General features: G+C 34.3%; 1 protein-coding gene across 1 annotated transcript in view; it reads left to right on the top strand.

The window, feature by feature from the left end:
* LOC102803674 (transcription initiation factor TFIID subunit 1-like) overlaps positions 1-26,976 on the top strand; it is a 63,868-nt gene that overhangs the window by 30,599 nt on the left and 6,293 nt on the right. Inside the window, exons 20-32 of the mRNA XM_085498156.1 lie at positions 4,340-4,462; positions 5,376-5,551; positions 6,009-6,132; positions 6,276-6,458; positions 9,545-9,681; positions 13,515-13,674; positions 14,124-14,329; positions 14,444-14,552; positions 15,134-15,232; positions 17,694-17,786; positions 17,876-18,028; positions 18,253-18,372; positions 18,510-18,687. Of these exons, the coding sequence (XP_085354282.1) occupies positions 4,340-4,462; positions 5,376-5,551; positions 6,009-6,132; positions 6,276-6,458; positions 9,545-9,681; positions 13,515-13,674; positions 14,124-14,329; positions 14,444-14,552; positions 15,134-15,232; positions 17,694-17,786; positions 17,876-18,028; positions 18,253-18,372; positions 18,510-18,687 (1,861 nt within the window). The remainder of the gene's footprint in view (positions 1-4,339; positions 4,463-5,375; positions 5,552-6,008; positions 6,133-6,275; positions 6,459-9,544; positions 9,682-13,514; positions 13,675-14,123; positions 14,330-14,443; positions 14,553-15,133; positions 15,233-17,693; positions 17,787-17,875; positions 18,029-18,252; positions 18,373-18,509; positions 18,688-26,976) is intronic.

Raw genomic sequence — 26,976 nt, 5'->3', positions numbered from 1 at the left:
GACCTTATGTGTGCAAGCAATGAATTTAGTATTGTTCATATGACCTTATGTGTGCAAGCAATGAATTTAGTATTGTTCATATGGCATTATGTGTGCAAGCAATGAATTTAGTATTGTTCATATGACCTTATGTGTGCAAGCAATGAATTTAGTATTGTTCATATGACCTTATATGTGCAAGCAATGAATTTAGTATTGTTCATATGGCATTATGTGTGCAAGCAATGAATTTAGTATTGTTCATATGACCTTATGTGTGCAAGCAATGAATTTAGTATTGTTCATATGACCTTATGTGTGCAAGCAATGAATTTAGTATTGTTCATATGACCTTATGTGTGCAAGCAATGAATTTAGTATTGTTCATATGACCTTATATGTGCAAGCAATGAATTTAGTATTGTTCATATGACCTTATGTGTGCAAGCAATGAATTTAGTATTGTTCATATGACCTTATGTGTGCAAGCAATGAATTTAGTATTGTTCATATGACCTTATATGTGCAAGCAATGAATTTAGTATTGTTCATATGACCTTATGTGTGCAAGCAATGAATTTAGTATTGTTCATATGGCATTATGTGTGCAAGCAATGAATTTAGTATTGTTCATATGACCTTATATGTGCAAGCAATGAATTTAGTATTGTTCATATGACCTTATGTGTGCAAGCAATGAATTTAGTATTGTTCATATGGCATTATGTGTGCAAGCAATGAATTTAGTATTGTTCATATGACCTTATGTGTGCAAGCAATGAATTTAGTATTGTTCATATGACCTTATATGTGCAAGCAATGAATTTAGTATTGTTCATATGACCTTATATGTGCAAGCAATGAATTTAGTATTGTTCATATGACCTTATGTGTGCAAGCAATGAATTTAGTATTGTTCATATGGCATTATGTGTGCAAGCAATGAATTTAGTATTGTTCATATGACCTTATGTGTGCAAGCAATGAATTTAGTATTGTTCATATGACCTTATGTGTGCAAGCAATGAATTTAGTATTGTTCATATGACCTTATATGTGCAAGCAATGAATTTAGTATTGTTCATATCACCTTATGTGTGCAAGCAATGAATTTAGTATTGTTCATATGACCTTATGTGTGCAAGCAATGAATTTAGTATTGTTCATATGACCTTATGTGTGCAAGCAATGAATTTAGTATTGTTCATATGACCTTATGTGTGCAAGCAATGAATTTAGTATTGTTCATATGACCTTATGTGTGCAAGCAATGAATTTAGTATTGTTCATATGACCTTATGTGTGCAAGCAATGAATTTAGTATTGTTCATATGACCTTATATGTGCAAGCAATGAATTTAGTATTGTTCATATGACCTTATGTGTGCAAGCAATGAATTTAGTATTGTTCATATGGCATTATGTGTGCAAGCAATGAATTTAGTATTGTTCATATGACCTTATATGTGCAAGCAATGAATTTAGTATTGTTCATATGACCTTATGTGTGCAAGCAATGAATTTAGTATTGTTCATATGGCATTATGTGTGCAAGCAATGAATTTAGTATTGTTCATATGGCATTATGTGTGCAAGCAATGAATTTAGTATTGTTCATATGACCTTATGTGTGCAAGCAATGAATTTAGTATTGTTCATATGACCTTATGTGTGCAAGCAATGGATTTAGTATTGTTCATATGGCATTATGTGTGCAAGCAATGAATTTAGTATTGTTCATATGGCATTATGTGTGCAAGCAATGAATTTAGTATTGTTCATATGGCATTATGTGTGCAAGCAATGAATTTAGTATTGTTCATATGACCTTATGTGTGCAAGCAATGAATTTAGTATTGTTCATATGACCTTATGTGTGCAAGCAATGGATTTAGTATTGTTCATATGGCATTATGTGTGCAAGCAATGAATTTAGTATTGTTCATATGACCTTATGTGTGCAAGCAATGAATTTAGTATTGTTCATATGACCTTATATGTGCAAGCAATGAATTTAGTATTGTTCATATGGCATTATGTGTGCAAGCAATGAATTTAGTATTGTTCATATGACCTTATGTGTGCAAGCAATGAATTTAGTATTGTTCATATGACCTTATGTGTGCAAGCAATGAATTTAGTATTGTTCATATGACCTTATGTGTGCAAGCAATGAATTTAGTATTGTTCATATGACCTTATATGTGCAAGCAATGAATTTAGTATTGTTCATATGACCTTATGTGTGCAAGCAATGAATTTAGTATTGTTCATATGACCTTATGTGTGCAAGCAATGAATTTAGTATTGTTCATATGACCTTATATGTGCAAGCAATGAATTTAGTATTGTTCATATGACCTTATGTGTGCAAGCAATGAATTTAGTATTGTTCATATGGCATTATGTGTGCAAGCAATGAATTTAGTATTGTTCATATGACCTTATATGTGCAAGCAATGAATTTAGTATTGTTCATATGACCTTATGTGTGCAAGCAATGAATTTAGTATTGTTCATATGGCATTATGTGTGCAAGCAATGAATTTAGTATTGTTCATATGACCTTATGTGTGCAAGCAATGAATTTAGTATTGTTCATATGACCTTATATGTGCAAGCAATGAATTTAGTATTGTTCATATGGCATTATGTGTGCAAGCAATGAATTTAGTATTGTTCATATGACCTTATGTGTGCAAGCAATGAATTTAGTATTGTTCATATGACCTTATGTGTGCAAGCAATGAATTTAGTATTGTTCATATGACCTTATATGTGCAAGCAATGAATTTAGTATTGTTCATATGGCATTATGTGTGCAAGCAATGAATTTAGTATTGTTCATATGACCTTATGTGTGCAAGCAATGAATTTAGTATTGTTCATATGACCTTATGTGTGCAAGCAATGAATTTAGTATTGTTCATATGGCATTATGTGTGCAAGCAATGAATTTAGTATTGTTCATATGACCTTATATGTGCAAGCAATGAATTTAGTATTGTTCATATGACCTTATGTGTGCAAGCAATGAATTTAGTATTGTTCATATGGCATTATGTGTGCAAGCAATGAATTTAGTATTGTTCATATGACCTTATGTGTGCAAGCAATGAATTTAGTATTGTTCATATGACCTTATGTGTGCAAGCAATGAATTTAGTATTGTTCATATGGCATTATGTGTGCAAGCAATGAATTTAGTATTGTTCATATGACCTTATGTGTGCAAGCAATGAATTTAGTATTGTTCATATGACCTTATATGTGCAAGCAATGAATTTAGTATTGTTCATATGGCATTATGTGTGCAAGCAATGAATTTAGTATTGTTCATATGACCTTATGTGTGCAAGCAATGAATTTAGTATTGTTCATATGACCTTATGTGTGCAAGCAATGAATTTAGTATTGTTCATATGACCTTATATGTGCAAGCAATGAATTTAGTATTGTTCATATGGCATTATGTGTGCAAGCAATGAATTTAGTATTGTTCATATGACCTTATGTGTGCAAGCAATGAATTTAGTATTGTTCATATGACCTTATGTGTGCAAGCAATGAATTTAGTATTGTTCATATGGCATTATGTGTGCAAGCAATGAATTTAGTATTGTTCATATGACCTTATATGTGCAAGCAATGAATTTAGTATTGTTCATATGACCTTATGTGTGCAAGCAATGAATTTAGTATTGTTCATATGACCTTATATGTGCAAGCAATGAATTTAGTATTGTTCATATGACCTTATGTGTGCAAGCAATGAATTTAGTATTGTTCATATGGCATTATGTGTGCAAGCAATGAATTTAGTATTGTTCATATGACCTTATGTGTGCAAGCAATGAATTTAGTATTGTTCATATGACCTTATGTGTGCAAGCAATGAATTTAGTATTGTTCATATGACCTTATATGTGCAAGCAATGAATTTAGTATTGTTCATATGGCATTATGTGTGCAAGCAATGAATTTAGTATTGTTCATATGACCTTATGTGTGTAAGCAATGAATTTAGTATTGTTCATATGACCTTATGTGTGTTCCCATTTTAGAATAAAAGATACAAACAAATTTGCAAGTTCTCTGAAAAAATTATGAAAAAATTAATAAATGAAAAAAGTTGCTTATGATTATTCAGAATAAAACTGAAACTGAAGCTGCCTCTGAGTTAATATTTCTGACTACCTGCAAGTATATGATTTTGATGTTACTGCCTCATGGTAACCTAGCAACAAGAAAATCACTGACTTTTTTATTTGTAACTTAATATTGCTCTTTTGAACAGACAATTTTCAACATTGTTGTTTAAGTAATCGTAGTTTACGTAATAGTTTTATTTCACTGACAGGATGATACTAGTTCACCGCAGCCAGTTAAAAGAACTGTGACTGGCACTGATGCTGATCTCAGAAGATTATCATTAAAAGATGCAAAAGCTTTATTACGAAAATTTGGTGTTCCAGAACATGAAGTAAGTAACACTACTTGATGAAAGAAATCACAAATATGTGGACTTTCTTTTGTGGTTTCAAAACTTGCCTTTTTAGTGCTCCATAACATTCATGATTAGCTCGCAATCCTGTCCAGATCGTTAAATAAGTGGTGCTGTCAATATGCAAATATTGTGTAAGCCAATCCCTTTATTTTGTCATCACTGTTGTCACATTTTGTCACCATAATATTGCCATATCTACTTGCTGGCAACAAAATCTTAGAGATCTGTAAAAATTATGTAAGCAATGCGTTACTGTATGTCTCTGTGGGAAATGGGTTTAAAATGTCTATTTTTCCCGCTACGACACAGTCAGATACATTAATGTTGACTTTGACTTTGTGTGACATAATATGGCTTCATGTTGTAACAATATCGTTCCACTATTAAACCCACAACAACATACTTTTTCCTGGCATGATATAACTCTCATAGGTAATAGAGATAACAAATTACAACATTTGCTTTGAGAAGTTAATTTGCTTTTTAGCTCCGCTGTCGACTTTGTCGAGCGAAGCTTATCATATGAGTGATTGTCCGTTGTCGTCCGTGTCAATGTTTTACTTTTTCGACTTTTTCTTGAAAACTATAAGTCTGAATGCTTGGATACTTGGTGTATATGTACCTTGGGTAGACCTCTCTCAGATTTGTTCATTTTGTAATGATATCTTCAATTATCAAATTTTGATAATTATTTTTGTCATTTTTGGTGAAAAGTGATATTTTTTAATTCTTGTTGAAAGTCTACACATTGTTCATTTTCTAATGATATCTTCTGTTCTTTAATTGAAATGTGCATTGCTAACAGCGGAGCTATCTCAGCTGACGTCAGGCTGCTTGTTTTGTTATTTCCAATTTTTTTTTTCACATTTTTTTATTAAATTGTTTTTAGATCAAGAAACTTTCAAGATGGGAAGTTATAGACGTTGTACGAACAATGTCAACAGAACAAGCCAAGTCTGGTGAGGGGAATATGAATAAGTTTGCACGTGGTAACAGATTTAGTATTGCTGAACATCAAGAACGATACAAAGAGGAATGCCAACGAGTCTTTGATTTACAAAACAAGTATGTAGACCAAGTATTCCTAAAACTGCCAATCACATTGTGTGATGTTCATGGCACTACTTTACTTGATGCACAGTATGTAATGTATTGATGTTATATTCTGCATGATCATAAGTTGCTTGGTTGGTGTAGCTCAAAATAGTGTAATAAACAATATGTGAATTGTGAAAGTGTCTGGTTTGTTTCATGTGTTCTTCAATTAACACATCACATTTTACATTCACAAAATGTTATCTTAGTATTTTATCTGACATCATTAATTTGTGATAATTAGCATTATCCATCCAAATAGTGCTGAACATGAGCAGTTTGTTTTAATCTTTATCTGCTCAAGTCAATATAAAAGTACATGGGGCTGGCAAGATAAAGGTTAAACTTGCTGCTTATTTACAATTAATACTTATAGAGGGAGTATGTAAACACAACTCATTGATTGTCATGTACATCTTATCATTAGAGTGTTAGCGTCAGAGGAAGTGTTATCTACTGATGAGGACTACAGTTCAGCTGATGATAGCGACTTGGATGAGATGCAGAAGAACATTGAGAGTTTATTATCCAACAAAAAAACCACTACTCAAGTACGTTAGACAATAACAATACCATTATTTTACTTTGAAACTCACACCCACAAAATGTGTCTAATTTTGTTTTTAATGGACAAAAAATTGTTATTGTTATAAATATGCTCAAATGTTATTCATTCTTATCTGTATCCCGACAGTTATCTCATGAGAAAGAAGAACAGGAGCGCAAAGAACTTCACAAAATGTTATTTACTGATGACGGCAAAGAAAGTGGTAAATCTCGTATGAACACACCTATGTTACCCGGATCAAGTAATTCTGGTAATCAAAATAACAAAGATGACGATACGGGATCTGTTGTTAGTTTTGGTTCATCTTTTGTAAGTATTACATCATGCACTTTGTACTTTGTACTTTGTACCGGTAGCTACATTGTGTACATCTGCCATATCAGCATTTTGTATTAAAGCTGATGGGACAATTGAAGATCGCTATGGCAATCTCCCATTAATTTGTTGAGATATCAAACAATATCATTTGAATGAAAATAATAATAATGCTAATTTCTACAATGCAATTTTTAAGAGAAGGTAGTGGTGATTAGGATGTTTTGAATTAGAATTACAGTTTTAAAATAAAGGGTATTGGTGTAGAATAGAGTATGTCAGCATTTTGACACTTTGATAAATTTAATGTTTCTAACCCTACAGTATTGTGAAATACCCATCACCCCTAACCGTAAATGCTATCTCTATTTTCTATATGTATGTTCATCTCTATTTTCTATATATGTATGTTCATCTCTACATTCTATATGTATGTTCATCTCTATTTTCTATATGTATGTTCATCTCTATATTCTATATGTATGTTCATCTCTATATTCTATATGTATGTTCATCTCTATATTCTATATGTATGTTCATCTCTATTTTCTATATGTATGTTCATCTCTATTTTCTATATGTATGTTCATCTCTATTTTCTATATGTATGTTCATCTCTATTTTCTATATGTATGTTCATCTCTATTTTCTGTATGTATGTTCATCTCTATTTTCTGTATGTATGTTCATCTCTATTTTCTATATGTATGTTCATCTCTATTTTCTATATGTATGTTCATCTCTATATTCTATATGTATGTTCATCTCTATTTTCTATATGTATGTTCATCTCTATTTTCTATATGTATGTTCATCTCTATTTTCTGTATGTATGTTCATCTCTATTTTCTGTATGTATGTTCATCTCTATTTTCTATATGTATGTTCATCTCTATTTTCTATATGTATGTTCATCTCTATTTTCTATATGTATGTTCATCTCTATTTTCTGTATGTATGTTCATCTCTATTTTCTATATGTATGTTCATCTCTATTTTCTATATGTATGTTCATCTCTATTTTCTGTATGTATGTTCATCTCTATTTTCTATATGTATGTTCATCTCTATATTCTATATGTATGTTCATCTCTATATTCTATATGTATGTTCATCTCTATATTCTATATGTATGTTCATCTCTATTTTCTATATGTATGTTCATCTCTATTTTCTATATGTATGTTCATCTCTATTTTCTATATGTATGTTCATCTCTATTTTCTGTATGTATGTTCATCTCTATTTTCTGTATGTATGTTCATCTCTATTTTCTATATGTATGTTCATCTCTATTTTCTATATGTATGTTCATCTCTATATTCTATATGTATGTTCATCTCTACATTCTATATGTATGTTCATCTCTATATTCTATATGTATGTTCATCTCTATATTCTATATGTATGTTCATCTCTATATTTTATATGTATGTTCATCTCTATATTTTATATGTATGTTCATCTCTATTTTCTGTATGTATGTTCATCTCTATTTTCTGTATGTATGTTCATCTCTATTTTCTATATGTATGTTCATCTCTATTTTCTATATGTATGTTCATCTCTATATTCTATATGTATGTTCATCTCTACATTCTATATGTATGTTCATCTCTATATTCTATATGTATGTTCATCTCTATATTCTATATGTATGTTCATCTCTATATTTTATATGTATGTTCATCTCTATATTTTATATGTATGTTCATCTCTATTTTCTATATGTATGTTCATCTCTATATTCTATATGTATGTTCATCTCTATATTCTATATGTATGTTCATCTCTATATTCTATATGTATGTTCATCTCTATTTTCTATATGTATGTTCATCTCTATTTTCTATATGTATGTTCATCTCTATTTTCTATATGTATGTTCATCTCTATTTTCTATATGTATGTTCATCTCTATTTTCTGTATGTATGTTCATCTCTATTTTCTGTATGTATGTTCATCTCTATTTTCTATATGTATGTTCATCTCTATTTTCTATATGTATGTTCATCTCTATATTCTATATGTATGTTCATCTCTATTTTCTATATGTATGTTCATCTCTATTTTCTATATGTATGTTCATCTCTATTTTCTGTATGTATGTTCATCTCTATTTTCTGTATGTATGTTCATCTCTATTTTCTATATGTATGTTCATCTCTATTTTCTATATGTATGTTCATCTCTATTTTCTATATGTATGTTCATCTCTATTTTCTGTATGTATGTTCATCTCTATTTTCTATATGTATGTTCATCTCTATTTTCTATATGTATGTTCATCTCTATTTTCTGTATGTATGTTCATCTCTATTTTCTATATGTATGTTCATCTCTATTTTCTGTATGTATGTTCATCTCTATTTTCTGTATGTATGTTCATCTCTATTTTCTGTATGTATGTTCATCTCTATTTTCTATATGTATGTTCATCTCTATTTTCTATATGTATGTTCATCTCTATATTCTATATGTATGTTCATCTCTATTTTCTATATGTATGTTCATCTCTATTTTCTATATGTATGTTCATCTCTATTTTCTGTATGTATGTTCATCTCTATTTTCTATATATGTATGTTCATCTCTATATTCTATATGTATGTTCATCTCTATATTCTATATGTATGTTCATCTCTACATTCTATATGTATGTTCATCTCTATATTCTATATGTATGTTCATCTCTATATTCTATATGTATGTTCATCTCTATATTTTATATGTATGTTCATCTCTATATTTTATATGTATGTTCATCTCTATTTTCTATATGTATGTTCATCTCTATATTCTATATGTATGTTCATCTCTATATTCTATATGTATGTTCATCTCTATATTCTATATGTATGTTCATCTCTATATTCTATATGTATGTTCATCTCTATATTCTATATGTATGTTCATCTCTATATTTTATATGTATGTTCATCTCCATATTCTATATGTATTTTGTGCAATTGCTGTCTCTATGCTACATATCTTATTCTACACTAATGATGAACCACAATTGTCAAAAGTTTAAAAAATTTCAATTTCCTTTCATTCTCACAACAATTTGATTTTTCAGACTGGACGAAGGTTGAAAATTTACCGAACCTTCAGAGACGAGGATGGCAAAGAATTTCATCGAATAGAGACTGTACGGAAACCAGAAGTGATTGATACGTATGTGAGAATACGACAGACCAGAGATCAAGCATTTATGTAAGAACTGAATAAGTATTTCTTTCTCTGTTGTTTCCTTTCATTTGTTTTGCTGAGTATTGAGTTCACATATCTACTGTCAACCATATTGACTATGTCAAAGTTATTCTTTGTTAAACTGGCAAGAATGCTAGATATACTATTGATGGTTCAGTCTAACCCTTTGTATAGTGACCACCCAAAGGACTTCATTACAATTCTCTTTATAATGTTTTTACAGAAAATAATGAGATGATACTGTTGCAACAAAAACACATTCATTCAGTTAATCAAAATCAAATTGTTTTATAAGCAGAATGCAAAGATATTGCTGAAAGCCTGGTTATACAAGAAAGGTGGTAACCCTAATTTATACATGGGTTTCTTATATGTTATGTCTTGGGACTTCCTTGTAAGGCAGGTGGTCACTATAGGCAGGCTGTTTTTGTATAAAGGTTGTCACTATAGACAGGTGGTCTTTGTATAGAGTTGGTCACACAAGACATGTGGTCTTTATATAGAGGTAGTCACACAAGACATGTGGTCTTTATATAGAGGTGGTCACACGAGACATGTGGTCTTTATATAGAGGTGGTCACACAAGACATGTGGTCTTTATATAGAAGTGATTACACAAGACATGTGGTCTTTATATAGAAGTGATTACACAAAACATGTGGTCTTTATATAGAGGTGGTCACACAGGACATGTGTTCTTTATATAGAGGTGGTCACACAAGACATGTGGTCTTTATATAGAGGTGGTCACACAAGACATGTGGTCTTTATATGGAGGTGGTCACACAGGACATGTGTTCTTTATATAGAGGTGGTCACACAAGACATGTGATCTTTATATAGAGGTGGTCACACAAGACATGTGGTCTTTATATGGAGGTGGTCACACAAAACATGTGGTCTTTATATAGAGGTGGTCACACAAGACATGTGGTCTTTATAAGAGGTGGTCACACAAGACATGTGGTCTTTATATAAAGGTGGTCACACAAGACATGTGGTCTTTATATACAGGTGGTCACACAAGACATGTGGTCTTTATATAGAGGTGGTCACACAAAACGTGGTCTATATAGAGGTGGTCACACAAGACATGTGGTCTTTATATAGAGGTGGTCACACAAAACATGTGGTCTTTATTTAGAGGTGGTCACACAAGACATGTGGTCTTTATATAGAGGTGGTCACACAAAACATGTGGTCTTTATATAGAGGTGGTCACACAAGACATGTGGTCTTTATATGGAGGTGGTCACACAAGACATGTGGTCTTTATATAGAGGTGGTCACACAAGACATGCGGTCTTTATATGGAGGTGGTCACACAAAACATGTGGTCTTTATTTAGAGGTGGTCACACAAGACATGTGGTCTTTATATAGAGGTGGTCACACAAGACATGTGGTTTTTATATAGAGATGGTCACACAAGACATGTGGTCTTTATATAGAGGTGGTCACACAAAACATGTGGTCTTTATATAGAGGTGGTCACACAAGACATGTGGTCTTTATATCGAGGTGGTCACACAAGACATGTGGTCTTTATTTAGAGGTGGTCACACAAGACATGTGGTCTTTATATAGAGGTGGTCACACAAAACATGTGGTCTTTATTTAGAGGTGGTCACACAAGACATGTGGTCTTTATATCGAGGTGGTCACACAAAACATGTGGTCTTTATTTAGAGGTGGTCACACAAGACATGTGGTCTTTATATAGAGGTGGTCACACAAGACATGTGGTCTTTATATAGAGATGGTCACACAAGACATGTGGTCTTTATATAGAGGTGGTCACACAAGACATGTGGTCTTTATATAGAGGTGGTCACACAAGACATGTGGTCTTTATATAGAAGTGGTCACACAAGACATGTGGTCTTTATATAGAGGTGGTCACACAAGACATGTGGTCTTTTTATAGAGGTGGTCACACAAGATATGTGGTCTTTATATAGAGGTGGTCACACAAGACATGTGGTCTTTATATAGAGATGGTCACACAAGACATGTGGTCTTTATATAGAGGTGGTCACACAAAACATGTGGTCTTTATTTAGAGGTGGTCACACAAGACATGTGGTCTTTATATAGAGGTGGTCACACATGACATGTGGGCATTATATAGAGGTGGTTACAAAAGACGTCTTTATATAGAGGTGGTCACACAAGACGTGGTCTTTATATAGAGATGGTCACACAAGACATGTGGTCTTTATATAGAGGTGGTCACACAAGACATGTGGTCTTTATATAGAGGTGGTCACACAAGACATGTGGTCTTTACATAGAGATGGTCACACACGACATGTGGTCTTTATATAGAGGTGGTCACACAAGACATGTGGTCTTTAGAGGTGGTCACACAAGACGTCTTTATATAGAAATGGTCACACAAGACATGTAGTCTTTATATAGAGGTGGTCACACAAGACATGTGGTCTTTATATAGAGATGGTCACACAAGACGTCTTTATATAGAGGTGGTCACACAAGACATGTGGTCTTTATATAGAGGTGGTCACACAAGACATGTGGTCTTTAGAGGTGGTCACACAAGACGTCTTTATATAGAGGTGGTCACACAAGACATGCGGTCTTTATATAGAGGTGGTCACACAAGACATGTGGTCTTTATATAGAGGTGGTCACACAAGACATGTGGTCTTTATATAGAGATGGTCACACAAGACATGTGGTCTTTATATAGAAGTGATTACACAAGACATGTGGTCTTTATATAGATGTGGTCACACAAAACATGTGTTCTTTATATAGAGGTGGTCACACAGGACATGTGTTCTTTATATAGAGGTGGTCACACAAGACGTGGTCTTTATATAGAGGTGGTCACACAAGACATGTGGTCTTTATATAGAGGTGGTCACACAAGACATAGTCTTTATATAGAGGTGGTCACACAAGACATGTGGTCTTTATATAGAAGTGGTCATACAAGACATGTGGTCTTTATATAGAGGTGGTCACACAAGACATGTGGTCTTTATATAGAGGTGGTCACACAAAACATGGTCTTTATATAGAGGTGGTCACACAAGACATGTGGTCTTTATATAGAGATGGTCACACAAGACATGTCGTCTTTATATAGAAGTGGTCACACAAGACATGTGGTCTTTATATAGAAGTGGTCACACAAGACATGTGGTCTTTATATAGAGGTGGTCACACAAAACATGGTCTTTATATAGAGGTGGTCACACAAGACGTAGTCTTTATATAGAGGTGGTCACATAAGACATGTGGTCTTTATATAGAGGTGGTCACACATGACATGTGGGCATTATATAGAGGTGGTCACACAAAACATGGTCTTTATATAGAGGTGGTCACACAAGACATGTGGTCTTTATATAGAGGTGGTCACACATGACATGTGGGCATTATATAGAGGTGGTCACACAAAACATGGTCTTTATATAGAGGTGGTCACACAAGACATGTGGTCTTTATATAGAAGTGGTCACACAAGACATGTGGTCTTTATATAAAGGTTGTCACTATAGGCAGGTGAGCTTTATATGGAGATGGTCACTATCGGCAAGTTGTTTTTATATAGATGTGGTTACTATAGGCAGGTGAGCTTGGCAGGTGGTCTTTATACACAGGCTGCTTATATACTTACATGTGTGCCTTGGGATTGCCTAAAGTGGTCACTATATACAGGTGGTCTTTACATGGAGGTGATCATTATAGACAGTTGATCATTAACTATATAGTGTCAGAATGGATTTAAAATAAAGATTAAACAATTTCATGAATACCAAAAAACAGGGTCTGACTTTCTTGGGAATGTTTTCTTGGTGGTTACAGTCGCCAGTTTGCGTTACAAGATGAACAACACCGAGAGGAAATGAAGAAGGAGAGAAGAAGAATACAAGAACAGCTGAGAAGAATCAAAAGAAATCAAGAAAAAGAGAAAAACGAACCTCCCAAACCACCAAAGAAAAAGAAATTCAAACCAGATTTGAAAGTGAGTGTATTTAATTGTAGGCTGTACTGCCATTGTCAATGTATGTCACGTTTCTCAAAGTAGTCGTTTTTTGTTGTCTGCTAAGATCCCTTCCCCTCCCCTCCCACCCATCTGTGACCAAGTATGACCGAAGTTGACAAAAATTCTTCACTCAAATTGTGACGAACAGTTGATCGTAATGTTCACTAAATCCAAAATATTGATTAAAATCTTTCTTACTTTGACAAACCCTTATCACCTCTATATTCTGGATAAGTTAACATTTCAGTTATAAGGAAACAATACCCCAGAAAATACCAGGATGTGTGACCTCCAGGGGTCATATTGCATCAAGATCAATTTCAACAAAAGACTGTATTGATGAATTATGGTAATGTTTCCAAATTAGGTTCTATTGATGTATTTAGTAAATAAAATATTAAAATCTACCATTTACTTTGTATCTACAGCTTAAGTGTGGAGCATGTGGTGAGATAGGTCATATGAGAACCAATAAGGAGTGTCCATTGTATCAGAAATCTACACCGTCCAATCCAATCCAGGTTGCCATGACAGAAGAGCAAGAAGAGGAGCAAGAGAAATCATTGATGGATGATGATGACTTAGTGAAAACGGAAGGAACTAAGATCACACTGGCAAAATCTGTTATAGACCAGTATGACAAACTGCTCTCTATATATTCATGTACCTTTTTAGAAAAAAACCGCAGTGGGAACAATTTTGTTTTGTAGTATTTAAAGTTTATTTTTAATCATATTTTTGTTTTCAGCGCTGAGTACTTGAAGCGTCGATCTCTTGTTTTGAAGTTTCCCAAGGAGTCAGTGCAAGCTAAGAAAAGACGGCGAGCTGGTACTGTCATACATTGTGATTACCTTAAAGTAAGCAAATTAACAATCCTTCTTTTCTTGGTTTGATGCATGGCAGATGCAACTTAGTTTGATGCATGGCAGATGCAACTTAGTTGATTTCAGTGGCCCAATTTTACTGGATGACAAGTCATATATTGTTACTTATTTGAGAATTGAATGAACAGAATGAATTTTGTTCCAAATTTAATTAAGTGAGTTTACATGGAATAATATTATATTATTATATTGCACTGCAAATATTCCTAGTATTGCAAAATTTAATTTAACTTCATCTTGAACTTTCATAACAAGCTTTTTATTTCTAATAACCGTATTTACTTTATTAGTAGTGCATGGCAGAGTTGTATTGTCAAATTAAGTCATATTTCAATGGTTCACTATACAATAAATGCAATTTTTGGTTTATATGTGATTCTATTAGATATAAGCTTCTGAGCAAATATAGTATTTCGGCAAGTTTCCATTTCATTGGAAGACAGTTCTAGAAAGTAGACAGAATATTCTCAGCTGTACTACTTTGATAATCCAACTGTATCTTCATGCCAGTGTTTTTGTCTGACTGTAATACTTCTTATAATTGCTTCTCACAGCGTCCACATAAATCGGCCAATAGGAGAAGAACAGATCCACTTGTTACCATGTCAACCATGTTGGAAGAAATTCTAAACTTCATACGAGATTCAGAAAATGCAAGTTTTACATACATATAGACAATGGTTTTAACATAGAAATACATATAGACAATGGTTTAACATAGAAATACATATAGACAATGGTTTTAACATAGAAATACATATATAGACAATGGTTTAACATAGAAATACATATAGACAATGGTTTAACATAGAAATACATATAGACAATGGTTTAACATAGAAATACATATAGACAATTGTTTAACATAGAAATACATATATAGACAATGGTTTAACATAGAAATACATATAGACAATGGTTTAACAGAAATACATATAGACAATGGTTTAACAGAAATACATATAGACAATGGTTTAACATAGAAATACATATAGACAATGGTTCAACATAGAAATACATATAGACAATGGTTTAACATAGAAATACATATAGACAATGGTTTAACATAGAAATACATATAGACAATGGTTTAACATACAAATACATATAGACAATGGTTTAACATAGAAATACATATAGACAATGGTTTAACATAGAAATACATATAGACAATGGTTTAACATAGAAATACATATAGATAATGGTTTAACATAGAAATACATATAGAAAATGGTTTAACATAGAAATACATATAGACAATGGTTCAACATAGAAATACATATAGACAATGGTTTAACATAGAAATACATATAGACAATGGTTTAACATAGAAATACATATAGACAATGGTTTAACATAGAAATACATATAGACAATGGTTTAACATAGAAATACATATAGATAATGGTTTAACATAGAAATACATATAGATAATGGTTTAACATAGAAATACATAAAGACAATGGTTTAACATAGAAATACATACAGAAAATGGTTTAACATAGAAATACATATAGACAATGGTTTAACATAGAAATACATATAGACAATGGTTTAACATAGAAATACATATAGACAATGGTTTAACATAGAAATACATATAGACAATGGTTTAACATAGAAATACATATAGACAATTGTTTAAACATAGAAATACATATAGACAATGGTTTAAACATAGAAATACATATAGACAATGGTTTAACATATAAATACATATAGACAATGGTTTAACATAGAAATACATACAGACAATGATTTAACATAGAAATACATACAGACAATAGTTTAACATAGAAATACATATAGACAATGGTTTAACATAGAAATACATATAGACAATGGTTTAACATAGAAATACATATAGACAATGGTTTTAACATAGAAATACATATAGACAATGGTTTAACATAGAAATACATATAGACAATGGTTTAACATAGAAATACATATAGACAATGGTTTAACATAGAAATACATATAGACAATGGTTTAACATAGAAATACATATAGACAATGGTTTAACATAGAAATACATATAGACAATGGTTTAACATAGAAATACATATAGACAATGGTTTTAACATAGAAATACATATATAGACAATGGTTTAACATAGAAATATATATAGACAATGGTTTAACATAGAAATATATATAGACAATGGTTTAACATAGAAATACATATAGACAATGATTTTAACATAGAAATACATATATAGACAATGATTTTAACATAGAAATACATATATAGACAATGGTTTTAACATAGAAATACATATAGACAATGGTTTAACAGAAATACATATAGACAATGGTTTAACAGAAATACATATAGACAATGGTTTAACAGAAATACATATAGACAATGGTTTAACATAGAAATACATACAGACAATGGTTTAACATAGAAATACATACAGACAATGGTTTAACATAGAAATACATATAGACAATGGTTTAACATAGAAATACATATAGACAATGGTTTAACATAGAAATACATATAGACAATGGTTTAACATAGAAATACATATAGACAATGGTTTAACATAGAAATACATATAGACAATGGTTTAACATAGAAATACATATAGACAATGGTTTAACATAGAAATACATATAGACAATGGTTTAACATAGAAATACATATAGGCAATGGTTTAACATAGAAATACATATAGACAATGGTTTTAACATAGAAATACATATAGACAATGGTTTAACATAGAAATACATATAGACAATGGTTTAACATAGAAATACATATAGACAATGGTTTAACATAGAAATATATATAGACAATGGTTTAACATAGAAATACATATAGACAATGGTTTAACATAGAAATACATATAGGCAATGGTTTAACATAGAAATACATATAGACAATGGTTTTAACATAGAAATACATATAGACAATGGTTTAACATAGAAATACATAGACAATGGTTTAACATAGAAATACATATAGACAATGGTTTAACATAGAAATATATATAGACAATGGTTTAACATAGAAACAAAACTTGTCACTGATTTCCATACAAACCTTACATAATGCAACGGTGTGGTGTCTCAGTGATTGAATTCTCTTCTTTTTTTCCTCGACAGACTTATCCATTCCATACTCCAGTAAATCCACGTCAAGTTCCTGATTATTATAAAATTGTCAAAAAACCAGTAGATTTACAGACTATGAGGGAGGTACGTTTATTTTATATGACCTAAAATATCCATTATAACAATAACAGATAACAAGCAACAATTATAATAATTATTGTTTTCTTGAATAGAATGTTCGTAGAAAGAAGTACAGTTCGCGTGAAGACATGCTGCAAGATATTCAGCAAATAGCAAGTAATAGTGCTCTTTACAATGGTGCCAAGAGTGCTTTGACCATGACCGCACAGTCTATGGTTGAAATATGTAAAAACAAAATGGCAGAGGTTTGTACATACAAACAAAGTGTTAAATAAATTTCACACATGCTGTGCTGGACTATTTTAGTCATTAATGTATGGTGTACTCAGACAATATCATGTCATCCTGACAACATGTTTTAAGGGTAAATAACATGGATGACACAGAGATCTCATTGAAATCTCATGATTTAATACAATGTCATTTTGTTACTATAGTTTTATTCAATAATTCTCTAACATATTTGCAGAAAGAAGATAGATTTATACGTGTTGAGAAAGCAATTAATCCGCTGCTTGGAGATGATGATCAAGTAGCATTCTCATTCATATTGGATAGCATAGTTTCTAAGATGAAGGAAGTACCAGATGTAAGTCAATTTCCAAAATATATGTAAATGTAAAAAATTGTATTTTATGTTTTAGGCTCTGCTTGTTACAAATTGTCAAGTGTGCACAGAGCTAATATGGAAAACCTTGCACTGACCATTTTTTGCTTGTTTTTTAGTCATGGCCTTTTCATCAGCCAGTTAATATCAAATTTGTCAAGGACTATTACAAAGTGATAAAGCATGCCATGGATTTAGAGTCAATACGAGTACATATACAACACCATTATTACCATCATAGGGATGAATTTCTGGACCATGTGGAATTATTAGTGGCCAATAGCAGAAAATACAATGGTGAGTTACCACATGACATGTGGTTTCATAAAACATAAAACATGCAGTGTGGGACTATAATATAGTTGTCATGTGGTAGTATGATATGACAGTTGCATTAGACTATGGTATGGTTGTCATGTGGTAGTGTGATATGACAGTTGTATTAGACTATGGTATAGTTGTCATGTGGTAGTGTGATATGACAGTTGTATCAGACTATGGTATAGTTGTCATGTGGTAGTGTGATATGACAGTTGTATCAGACTATGGTATGGTTGTCATGTGGTAGTGTGATATGACAGTTGTATTAGACTATGGCATGGTTGTCATGTGATAGTGTGATATGACAGTTGTATCAGACTGGTATGGTTGTCATGTGGTAGTGTGATATGACAGTTGTATCAGACTATGGTATAGTTGTCATGTGGTAGTGTGATATGACAGTTGTATCAGACCGTAGTATACATTGTAGTTGTCATGTGGTAGTGTGATATGACAGTTGTATCAGACTACATGTATGGTATGGTTGTCATGTGGTAGTGTGATATGACAGTTGTATCAGACTGGTATGGTTGTCATGGGGTAATGTGATATGACAGTTGTATTAGACTATGGTATGGTTGTCATGTGGTAGTGTGATATGACAGTTGTATCAGACAATGGTATGGTTGTCATGTGGTAGTGTGATATGACAGTTGTATCAGACTGGTATGGTTGTCATGGGGTAATGTGATATGACAGTTGTATTAGACTATGGTATGGTTGACATGTGGTAGTGTGATATGACAGTTGTATTAGACTATGGTATGGTTGTCATGTGGTAGTGTGATATGACAGTTGTATCAGACTATGGTATGGTTGTCATGGGGTAGTGTGATATGACAGTTGTATCAGACTATGGTATGGTTGTCCTGGGGTAGTGTGATATGACAGTTGTATCAGACTGTGGTATAGTTGTCATGTGGTAGTGTGATATGGCAGTTGTATCAGACTGTGGTATGGTTGTCATGTGGTAGTGTGATATGACAGTTGTATCAGACTATGGTATGGTTGTCATGTGGAAGTGTGATATGACAGTTGTATCAGACTATGGTATGGTTGTCATGTGGTAGTGTGATATGACAGTTGTATCAGACTATGGTATAGTTGTCATGTGGTAGTGTGATATGACAGTTGTATCAGACTATGGTATGGTTGTCATGTGGTAGTGTGATATGACAGTTGTATTAGACTGTGGTATGGTTGTCATGTGATAGTGTGATATGACAGTTGTATCAGACTGTGGTATGGTTGTCATGTGGTAGTGTGATATGACAGTTGTATCAGACTATGGTATAGTTGACATGTGGTAGTGTGATATGACAGTTGTATCAGACTATGGTATGGTTGTCATGGGGTAGTGTGATATGACAGTTGTATCAGACTGTGGTATGGTTGTTGTGGGGTAGTGTGATATGACAGTTGTATCAGACTATGGTATAGTTGTCATGTGGTAGTGTGATATGACAGTTGTATTAGACTGTGGTATGGTTGTCATGTGATAGTGTGATATGACAGTTGTATCAGACTGTGGTATGGTTGTCATGTGGTAGTGTGATATGACAGTTGTATCAGACTATGGTATAGTTGACATGTGGTAGTGTGATATGACAGTTGTATCAGACTATGGTATGGTTGTCATGGGGTAGTGTGATATGACAGTTGTATCAGACTGTGGTATGGTTGTTGTGGGGTAGTGTGATATGACAGTTGTATCAGACTATGGTATAGTTGTCATGTGGTAGTGTGATATGACAGTTGTATCAGACTGTGGTATAGTTGTCATGTGGTAGTGTGATATGGCAGTTGTATCAGACTGTGGTATGGTTGTCATGTGGTAGTGTGATATGACAGTTGTATCAGACTGTGGTATGGTTGTCATGTGGTAGTGTGATATGACAGTTGTATCAGACTATGGTATGGTTGTCATGTGGTAGTGTGATATGACAGTTGTATCAGACTATGGTATGGTTGTCATGTGGTAGTGTGATATGACAGTTGTATCAGACTGTGGTATAGTTGTCATGTGGTAGTGTGATATGACAGTTGTATCAGACTGGTATGGTTGTCATGTGGTAGTGTGATATGACAGTTGTATCAGACTATGGTATGGTTGTCATGTGGTAGTGTGATATGACAGTTGTATCTGACTGTGGTATAGTTGTCATGTGGTAGTGTTATATGACAGTTGTATCAGACTGGTATGGTTGTCATGTGGTAGTGTGATATGACAGTTGTATCAGACTGTGGTATGGTTGTCATGTGGTAGTGTGATATGACAGTTGTATCAGACTGTGGTATGGTTGTCATGTGGTAGTGTGATATGACAGTTGTATCAGACTATGGAATGGTTGTCATGTGGTAGTGTGATATGACAGTTGTAGCAGCCTGTGGTATAGTTGTCATGTGGTAGTGTGATATGACAGTTGTATCAGACTGTGGTATGGTTGTCATGTGGTAGTGTGATATGACAGTTGTATCAGACTGTGGTATGGTTGTCATGGGGTAGTGTGATATGACAGTTGTATCAGACTATGGTATAGTTGTCATGTGGTAGTGTGATATGACAGTTGTATCAGACTATGGTATGGTTGTCATGTGGTAGTGTGATATGACAGTTGTATCAGACTGTGGCATAGTTGTCATGTGGTAGTGTGATATGACAGTTGTATCAGACTATGGTATGGTTGTCATGTGGTAGTGTGATATGACAGTTGTATCAGACTGTGGTATGGTTGTCATGTGGTAGTGTGATATGACAGTTGTATTAGACTATGGTATAGTTGTCATGTGGTAGTGTGATATGACAGTTGTATCAGACTATGGTATAGTTGTCATGTGGTAGTGTGATATGACAGTTGTATCAGACTATGGTATGGTTGTCATGTGGTAGTGTGATATGACAATTGTATCAGACTATAGTATGGTTGTCCTGGGGTAGTGTGATATGACAGTTGTATCAGACTGTGGTATAGTTGTCATGTGGTAGTGTGATATGGCAGTTGTATCAGACTGTGGTATAGTTGTCATGTGGTAGTGTGATATGACAGTTGTATCAGACTGTGGTATGGTTGTCACATGTGGTAGTGTGATACGACAGTTGTGTCAGACTATGGTGTGGTTGTCATGTGGTAGTGTGATATGACAGTTGTATCAGACTATGGTATGGTTGTCATGTGGTTGTGTGATATGACAGTTGTATCAGACTATGGTATAGTTGTCATGTGGTAGTGTGATATGACAGTTGTATCAGACTATGGTATGGTTGTCATGTGGTAGTGTGATATGACAGTTGTATTAGACTATGGCATGGTTGTCATGTGATAGTGTGATATGACAGTTGTATCAGACTATGGTATGGTTGTCATGTGGTAGTGTGATATGGCAGTTGTATCAGACTGTGGTATGGTTGTCATGTGGTAGTGTGATATGACAGTTGTATCAGACTATGGTATAGTTGTCATGTGGTAGTGTGATATGACAGTTGTATCAGACTATGGTATGGTTGTCCTGGGGTAGTGTGATATGACAGTTGTATCAGACTGTGGTATGGTTGTTGTGGGGTAGTGTGATATGACAGTTGTATCAGACTATGGTATAGTTGTCATGTGGTAGTGTGATATGACAGTTGTATCAGACTGTGGTATAGTTGTCATGTGGTAGTGTGATATGGCAGTTGTATCAGACTGTGGTATGGTTGTTGTGGGGTAGTGTGATATGACAGTTGTATCAGACTATGGTATAGTTGTCATGTGGTAGTGTGATATGACAGTTGTATCAGACTGTGGTATAGTTGTCATGTGGTAGTGTGATATGGCAGTTGTATCAGACTGTGGTATGGTTGTCATGTGGTAGTGTGATATGACAGTTGTATCAGACTGTGGTATGGTTGTCATGTGGTAGTGTGATATGACAGTTGTATCAGACAATGGTATGGTTGTCATGTGGTAGTGTGATATGACAGTTGTATCAGACTGGTATGGTTGTCATGGGGTAATGTGATATGACAGTTGTATTAGACTATGGTATGGTTGACATGTGGTAGTGTGATATGACAGTTGTATTAGACTATGGTATGGTTGTCATGTGGTAGTGTGATATGACAGTTGTATCAGACTATGGTATGGTTGTCATGGGTAGTGTGATATGACAGTTGTATCAGACTATGGTATGGTTGTCCTGGGGTAGTGTGATATGACAGTTGTATCAGACTGTGGTATAGTTGTCATGTGGTAGTGTGATATGGCAGTTGTATCAGACTGTGGTATGGTTGTCATGTGGTAGTGTGATATGACAGTTGTATCAGACTATGGTATGGTTGTCATGTGGTAGTGTGATATGACAGTTGTATCAGACTATGGTATGGTTGTCATGTGGTAGTGTGATATGACAGTTGTATCAGACTATGGTATAGTTGTCATGTGGTAGTGTGATATGACAGTTGTATCAGACTATGGTATGGTTGTCATGTGGTAGTGTGATATGACAGTTGTATTAGACTATGGTATGGTTGTCATGTGATAGTGTGATATGACAGTTGTATCAGACTGTGGTATGGTTGTCATGTGGTAGTGTGATATGACAGTTGTATCAGACTATGGTATAGTTGACATGTGGTAGTGTGATATGACAGTTGTATCAGACTATGGTATGGTTGTCATGGGGTAGTGTGATATGACAGTTGTATCAGACTGTGGCATGGTTGTTGTGGGGTAGTGTGATATGACAGTTGTATCAGACTATGGTATAGTTGTCATGTGGTAGTGTGATATGACAGTTGTATCAGACTGTGGTATGGTTGTTGTGGGGTAGTGTGATATGACAGTTGTATCAGACTATGGTATAGTTGTCATGTGGTAGTGTGATATGACAGTTGTATCAGACTGTGGTATAGTTGTCATGTGGTAGTGTGATATGGCAGTTGTATCAGACTGTGGTATGGTTGTCATGTGGTAGTGTGATATGACAGTTGTATCAGACTGTGGTATGGTTGTCATGTGGTAGTGTGATATGACAGTTGTATCAGACAATGGTATGGTTGTCATGTGGTAGTGTGATATGACAGTTGTATCAGACTGGTATGGTTGTCATGGGGTAATGTGATATGACAGTTGTATTAGACTATGGTATGGTTGACATGTGGTAGTGTGATATGACAGTTGTATTAGACTATGGTATGGTTGTCATGTGGTAGTGTGATATGACAGTTGTATCAGACTATGGTATGGTTGTCATGGGGTAGTGTGATATGACAGTTGTATCAGACTATGGTATGGTTGTCCTGGGGTAGTGTGATATGACAGTTGTATCAGACTGTGGTATAGTTGTCATGTGGTAGTGTGATATGGCAGTTGTATCAGACTGTGGTATGGTTGTCATGTGGTAGTGTGATATGACAGTTGTATCAGACTATGGTATGGTTGTCATGTGGTAGTGTGATATGACAGTTGTATCAGACTATGGTATGGTTGTCATGTGGTAGTGTGATATGACAGTTGTATCAGACTATGGTATAGTTGTCATGTGGTAGTGTGATATGACAGTTGTATCAGACTATGGTATGGTTGTCATGTGGTAGTGTGATATGACAGTTGTATTAGACTATGGTATGGTTGTCATGTGATAGTGTGATATGACAGTTGTATCAGACTGTGGTATGGTTGTCATGTGGTAGTGTGATATGACAGTTGTATCAGACTATGGTATAGTTGACATGTGGTAGTGTGATATGACAGTTGTATCAGACTATGGTATGGTTGTCATGGGGTAGTGTGATATGACAGTTGTATCAGACTGTGGCATGGTTGTTGTGGGGTAGTGTGATATGACAGTTGTATCAGACTATGGTATAGTTGTCATGTGGTAGTGTGATATGACAGTTGTATCAGACTATGGTATGGTTGTCCTGGGGTAGTGTGATATGACAGTTGTATCAGACTGTGGTATAGTTGTCATGTGGTAGTGTGATATGGCAGTTGTATCAGACTGTGGTATGGTTGTCATGTGGTAGTGTGATATGACAGTTGTATCAGACTATGGTATGGTTGTCATGTGGTAGTGTGATATGACAGTTGTATCAGACTATGGTATGGTTGTCATGTGGTAGTGTGATATGACAGTTGTATCAGACTATGGTATAGTTGTCATGTGGTAGTGTGATATGACAGTTGTATCAGACTATGGTATGGTTGTCATGTGGTAGTGTGATATGACAGTTGTATTAGACTATGGTATGGTTGTCATGTGATAGTGTGATATGACAGTTGTATCAGACTGTGGTATGGTTGTCATGTGGTAGTGTGATATGACAGTTGTATCAGACTATGGTATAGTTGACATGTGGTAGTGTGATATGACAGTTGTATCAGACTATGGTATGGTTGTCATGGGGTAGTGTGATATGACAGTTGTATCAGACTGTGGTATGGTTGTTGTGGGGTAGTGTGATATGACAGTTGTATCAGACTATGGTATAGTTGTCATGTGGTAGTGTGATATGACAGTTGTATCAGACTGTGGTATAGTTGTCATGTGGTAGTGTGATATGGCAGTTGTATCAGACTGTGGTATGGTTGTCATGTGGTAGTGTGATATGACAGTTGTATCAGACTATGGTATGGTTGTCATGTGGTAGTGTGATATGACAGTTGTAGCAGCCTGTGGTATAGTTGTCATGTGGTAGTGTGATATGACAGTTGTATCAGACTGTGGTATAGTTGTCATGTGGTAGTGTGATATGGCAGTTGTATCAGACTGTGGTATGGTTGTCATGTGGTAGTGTGATATGACAGTTGTATCAGACTGTGGTATGGTTGTCATGTGGTAGTGTGATATGACAGTTGTATCAGACTATGGTATGGTTGTCATGTGGTAGTGTGATAAGACAGTTGTATCAGACTATGGTATGGTTGTCATGTGGTAGTGTGATATGACAGTTGTATCAGACTGTGGTATAGTTGTCATGTGGTAGTGTGATATGACAGTTGTATCAGACTGGTATGGTTGTCATGTGGTAGTGTGATATGACAGTTGTATCAGACTGTGGTATGGTTGTCATGTGGTAGTGTGATATGACAGTTGTATCTGACTGTGGTATAGTTGTCATGTGGTAGTGTTATATGACAGTTGTATCAGACTGGTATGGTTGTCATGTGGTAGTGTGATATGACAGTTGTATCAGACTGTGGTATGGTTGTCATGTGGTAGTGTGATATGACAGTTGTATCAGACTGTGGTATGGTTGTCATGTGGTAGTGTGATATGACAGTTGTATCAGACTATGGTATGGTTGTCATGTGGTAGTGTGATATGACAGTTGTAGCAGCCTGTGGTATAGTTGTCATGTGGTAGTGTGATATGACAGTTGTATCAGACTGTGGTATGGTTGTCATGTGGTAGTGTGATATGACAGTTGTATCAGACTGTGGTATGGTTGTCATGGGGTAGTGTGATATGACAGTTGTATCAGACTATGGTATAGTTGTCATGTGGTAGTGTGATATGACAGTTGTATCAGACTATGGTATGGTTGTCATGTGGTAGTGTGATATGACAGTTGTATCAGACTGTGGTATAGTTGTCATGTGGTAGTGTGATATGACAGTTGTATCAGACTATGGTATGGTTGTCATGTGGTAGTGTGATATGACAGTTGTATCAGACTGTGGTATGGTTGTCATGTGGTAGTGTGATATGACAGTTGTATTAGACTATGGTATAGTTGTCATGTGGTAGTGTGATATGACAGTTGTATCAGACTATGGTATAGTTGTCATGTGGTAGTGTGATATGACAGTTGTATCAGACTATGGTATGGTTGTCATGTGGTAGTGTGATATGACAATTGTATCAGACTATAGTATGGTTGTCCTGGGGTAGTGTGATATGACAGTTGTATCAGACTGTGGTATAGTTGTCATGTGGTAGTGTGATATGGCAGTTGTATCAGACTGTGGTATAGTTGTCATGTGGTAGTGTGATATGACAGTTGTATCAGACTGTGGTATGGTTGTCACATGTGGTAGTGTGATACGACAGTTGTGTCAGACTATGGTGTGGTTGTCATGTGGTAGTGTGATATGACAGTTGTATCAGACTATGGTATGGTTGTCATGTGGTTGTGTGATATGACAGTTGTATCAGACTATGGTATAGTTGTCATGTGGTAGTGTGATATGACAGTTGTATCAGACTATGGTATGGTTGTCATGTGGTAGTGTGATATGACAGTTGTATTAGACTATGGCATGGTTGTCATGTGATAGTGTG

This window comes from Saccoglossus kowalevskii, chromosome 4, assembly GCF_978046115.1.
Source record: "Saccoglossus kowalevskii chromosome 4, keSacKowa6.1, whole genome shotgun sequence".
Classification (NCBI taxonomy): Eukaryota; Metazoa; Hemichordata; class Enteropneusta; family Harrimaniidae; genus Saccoglossus; species Saccoglossus kowalevskii.
This window is presented reverse-complemented; position numbering and strand designations above follow the sequence as displayed.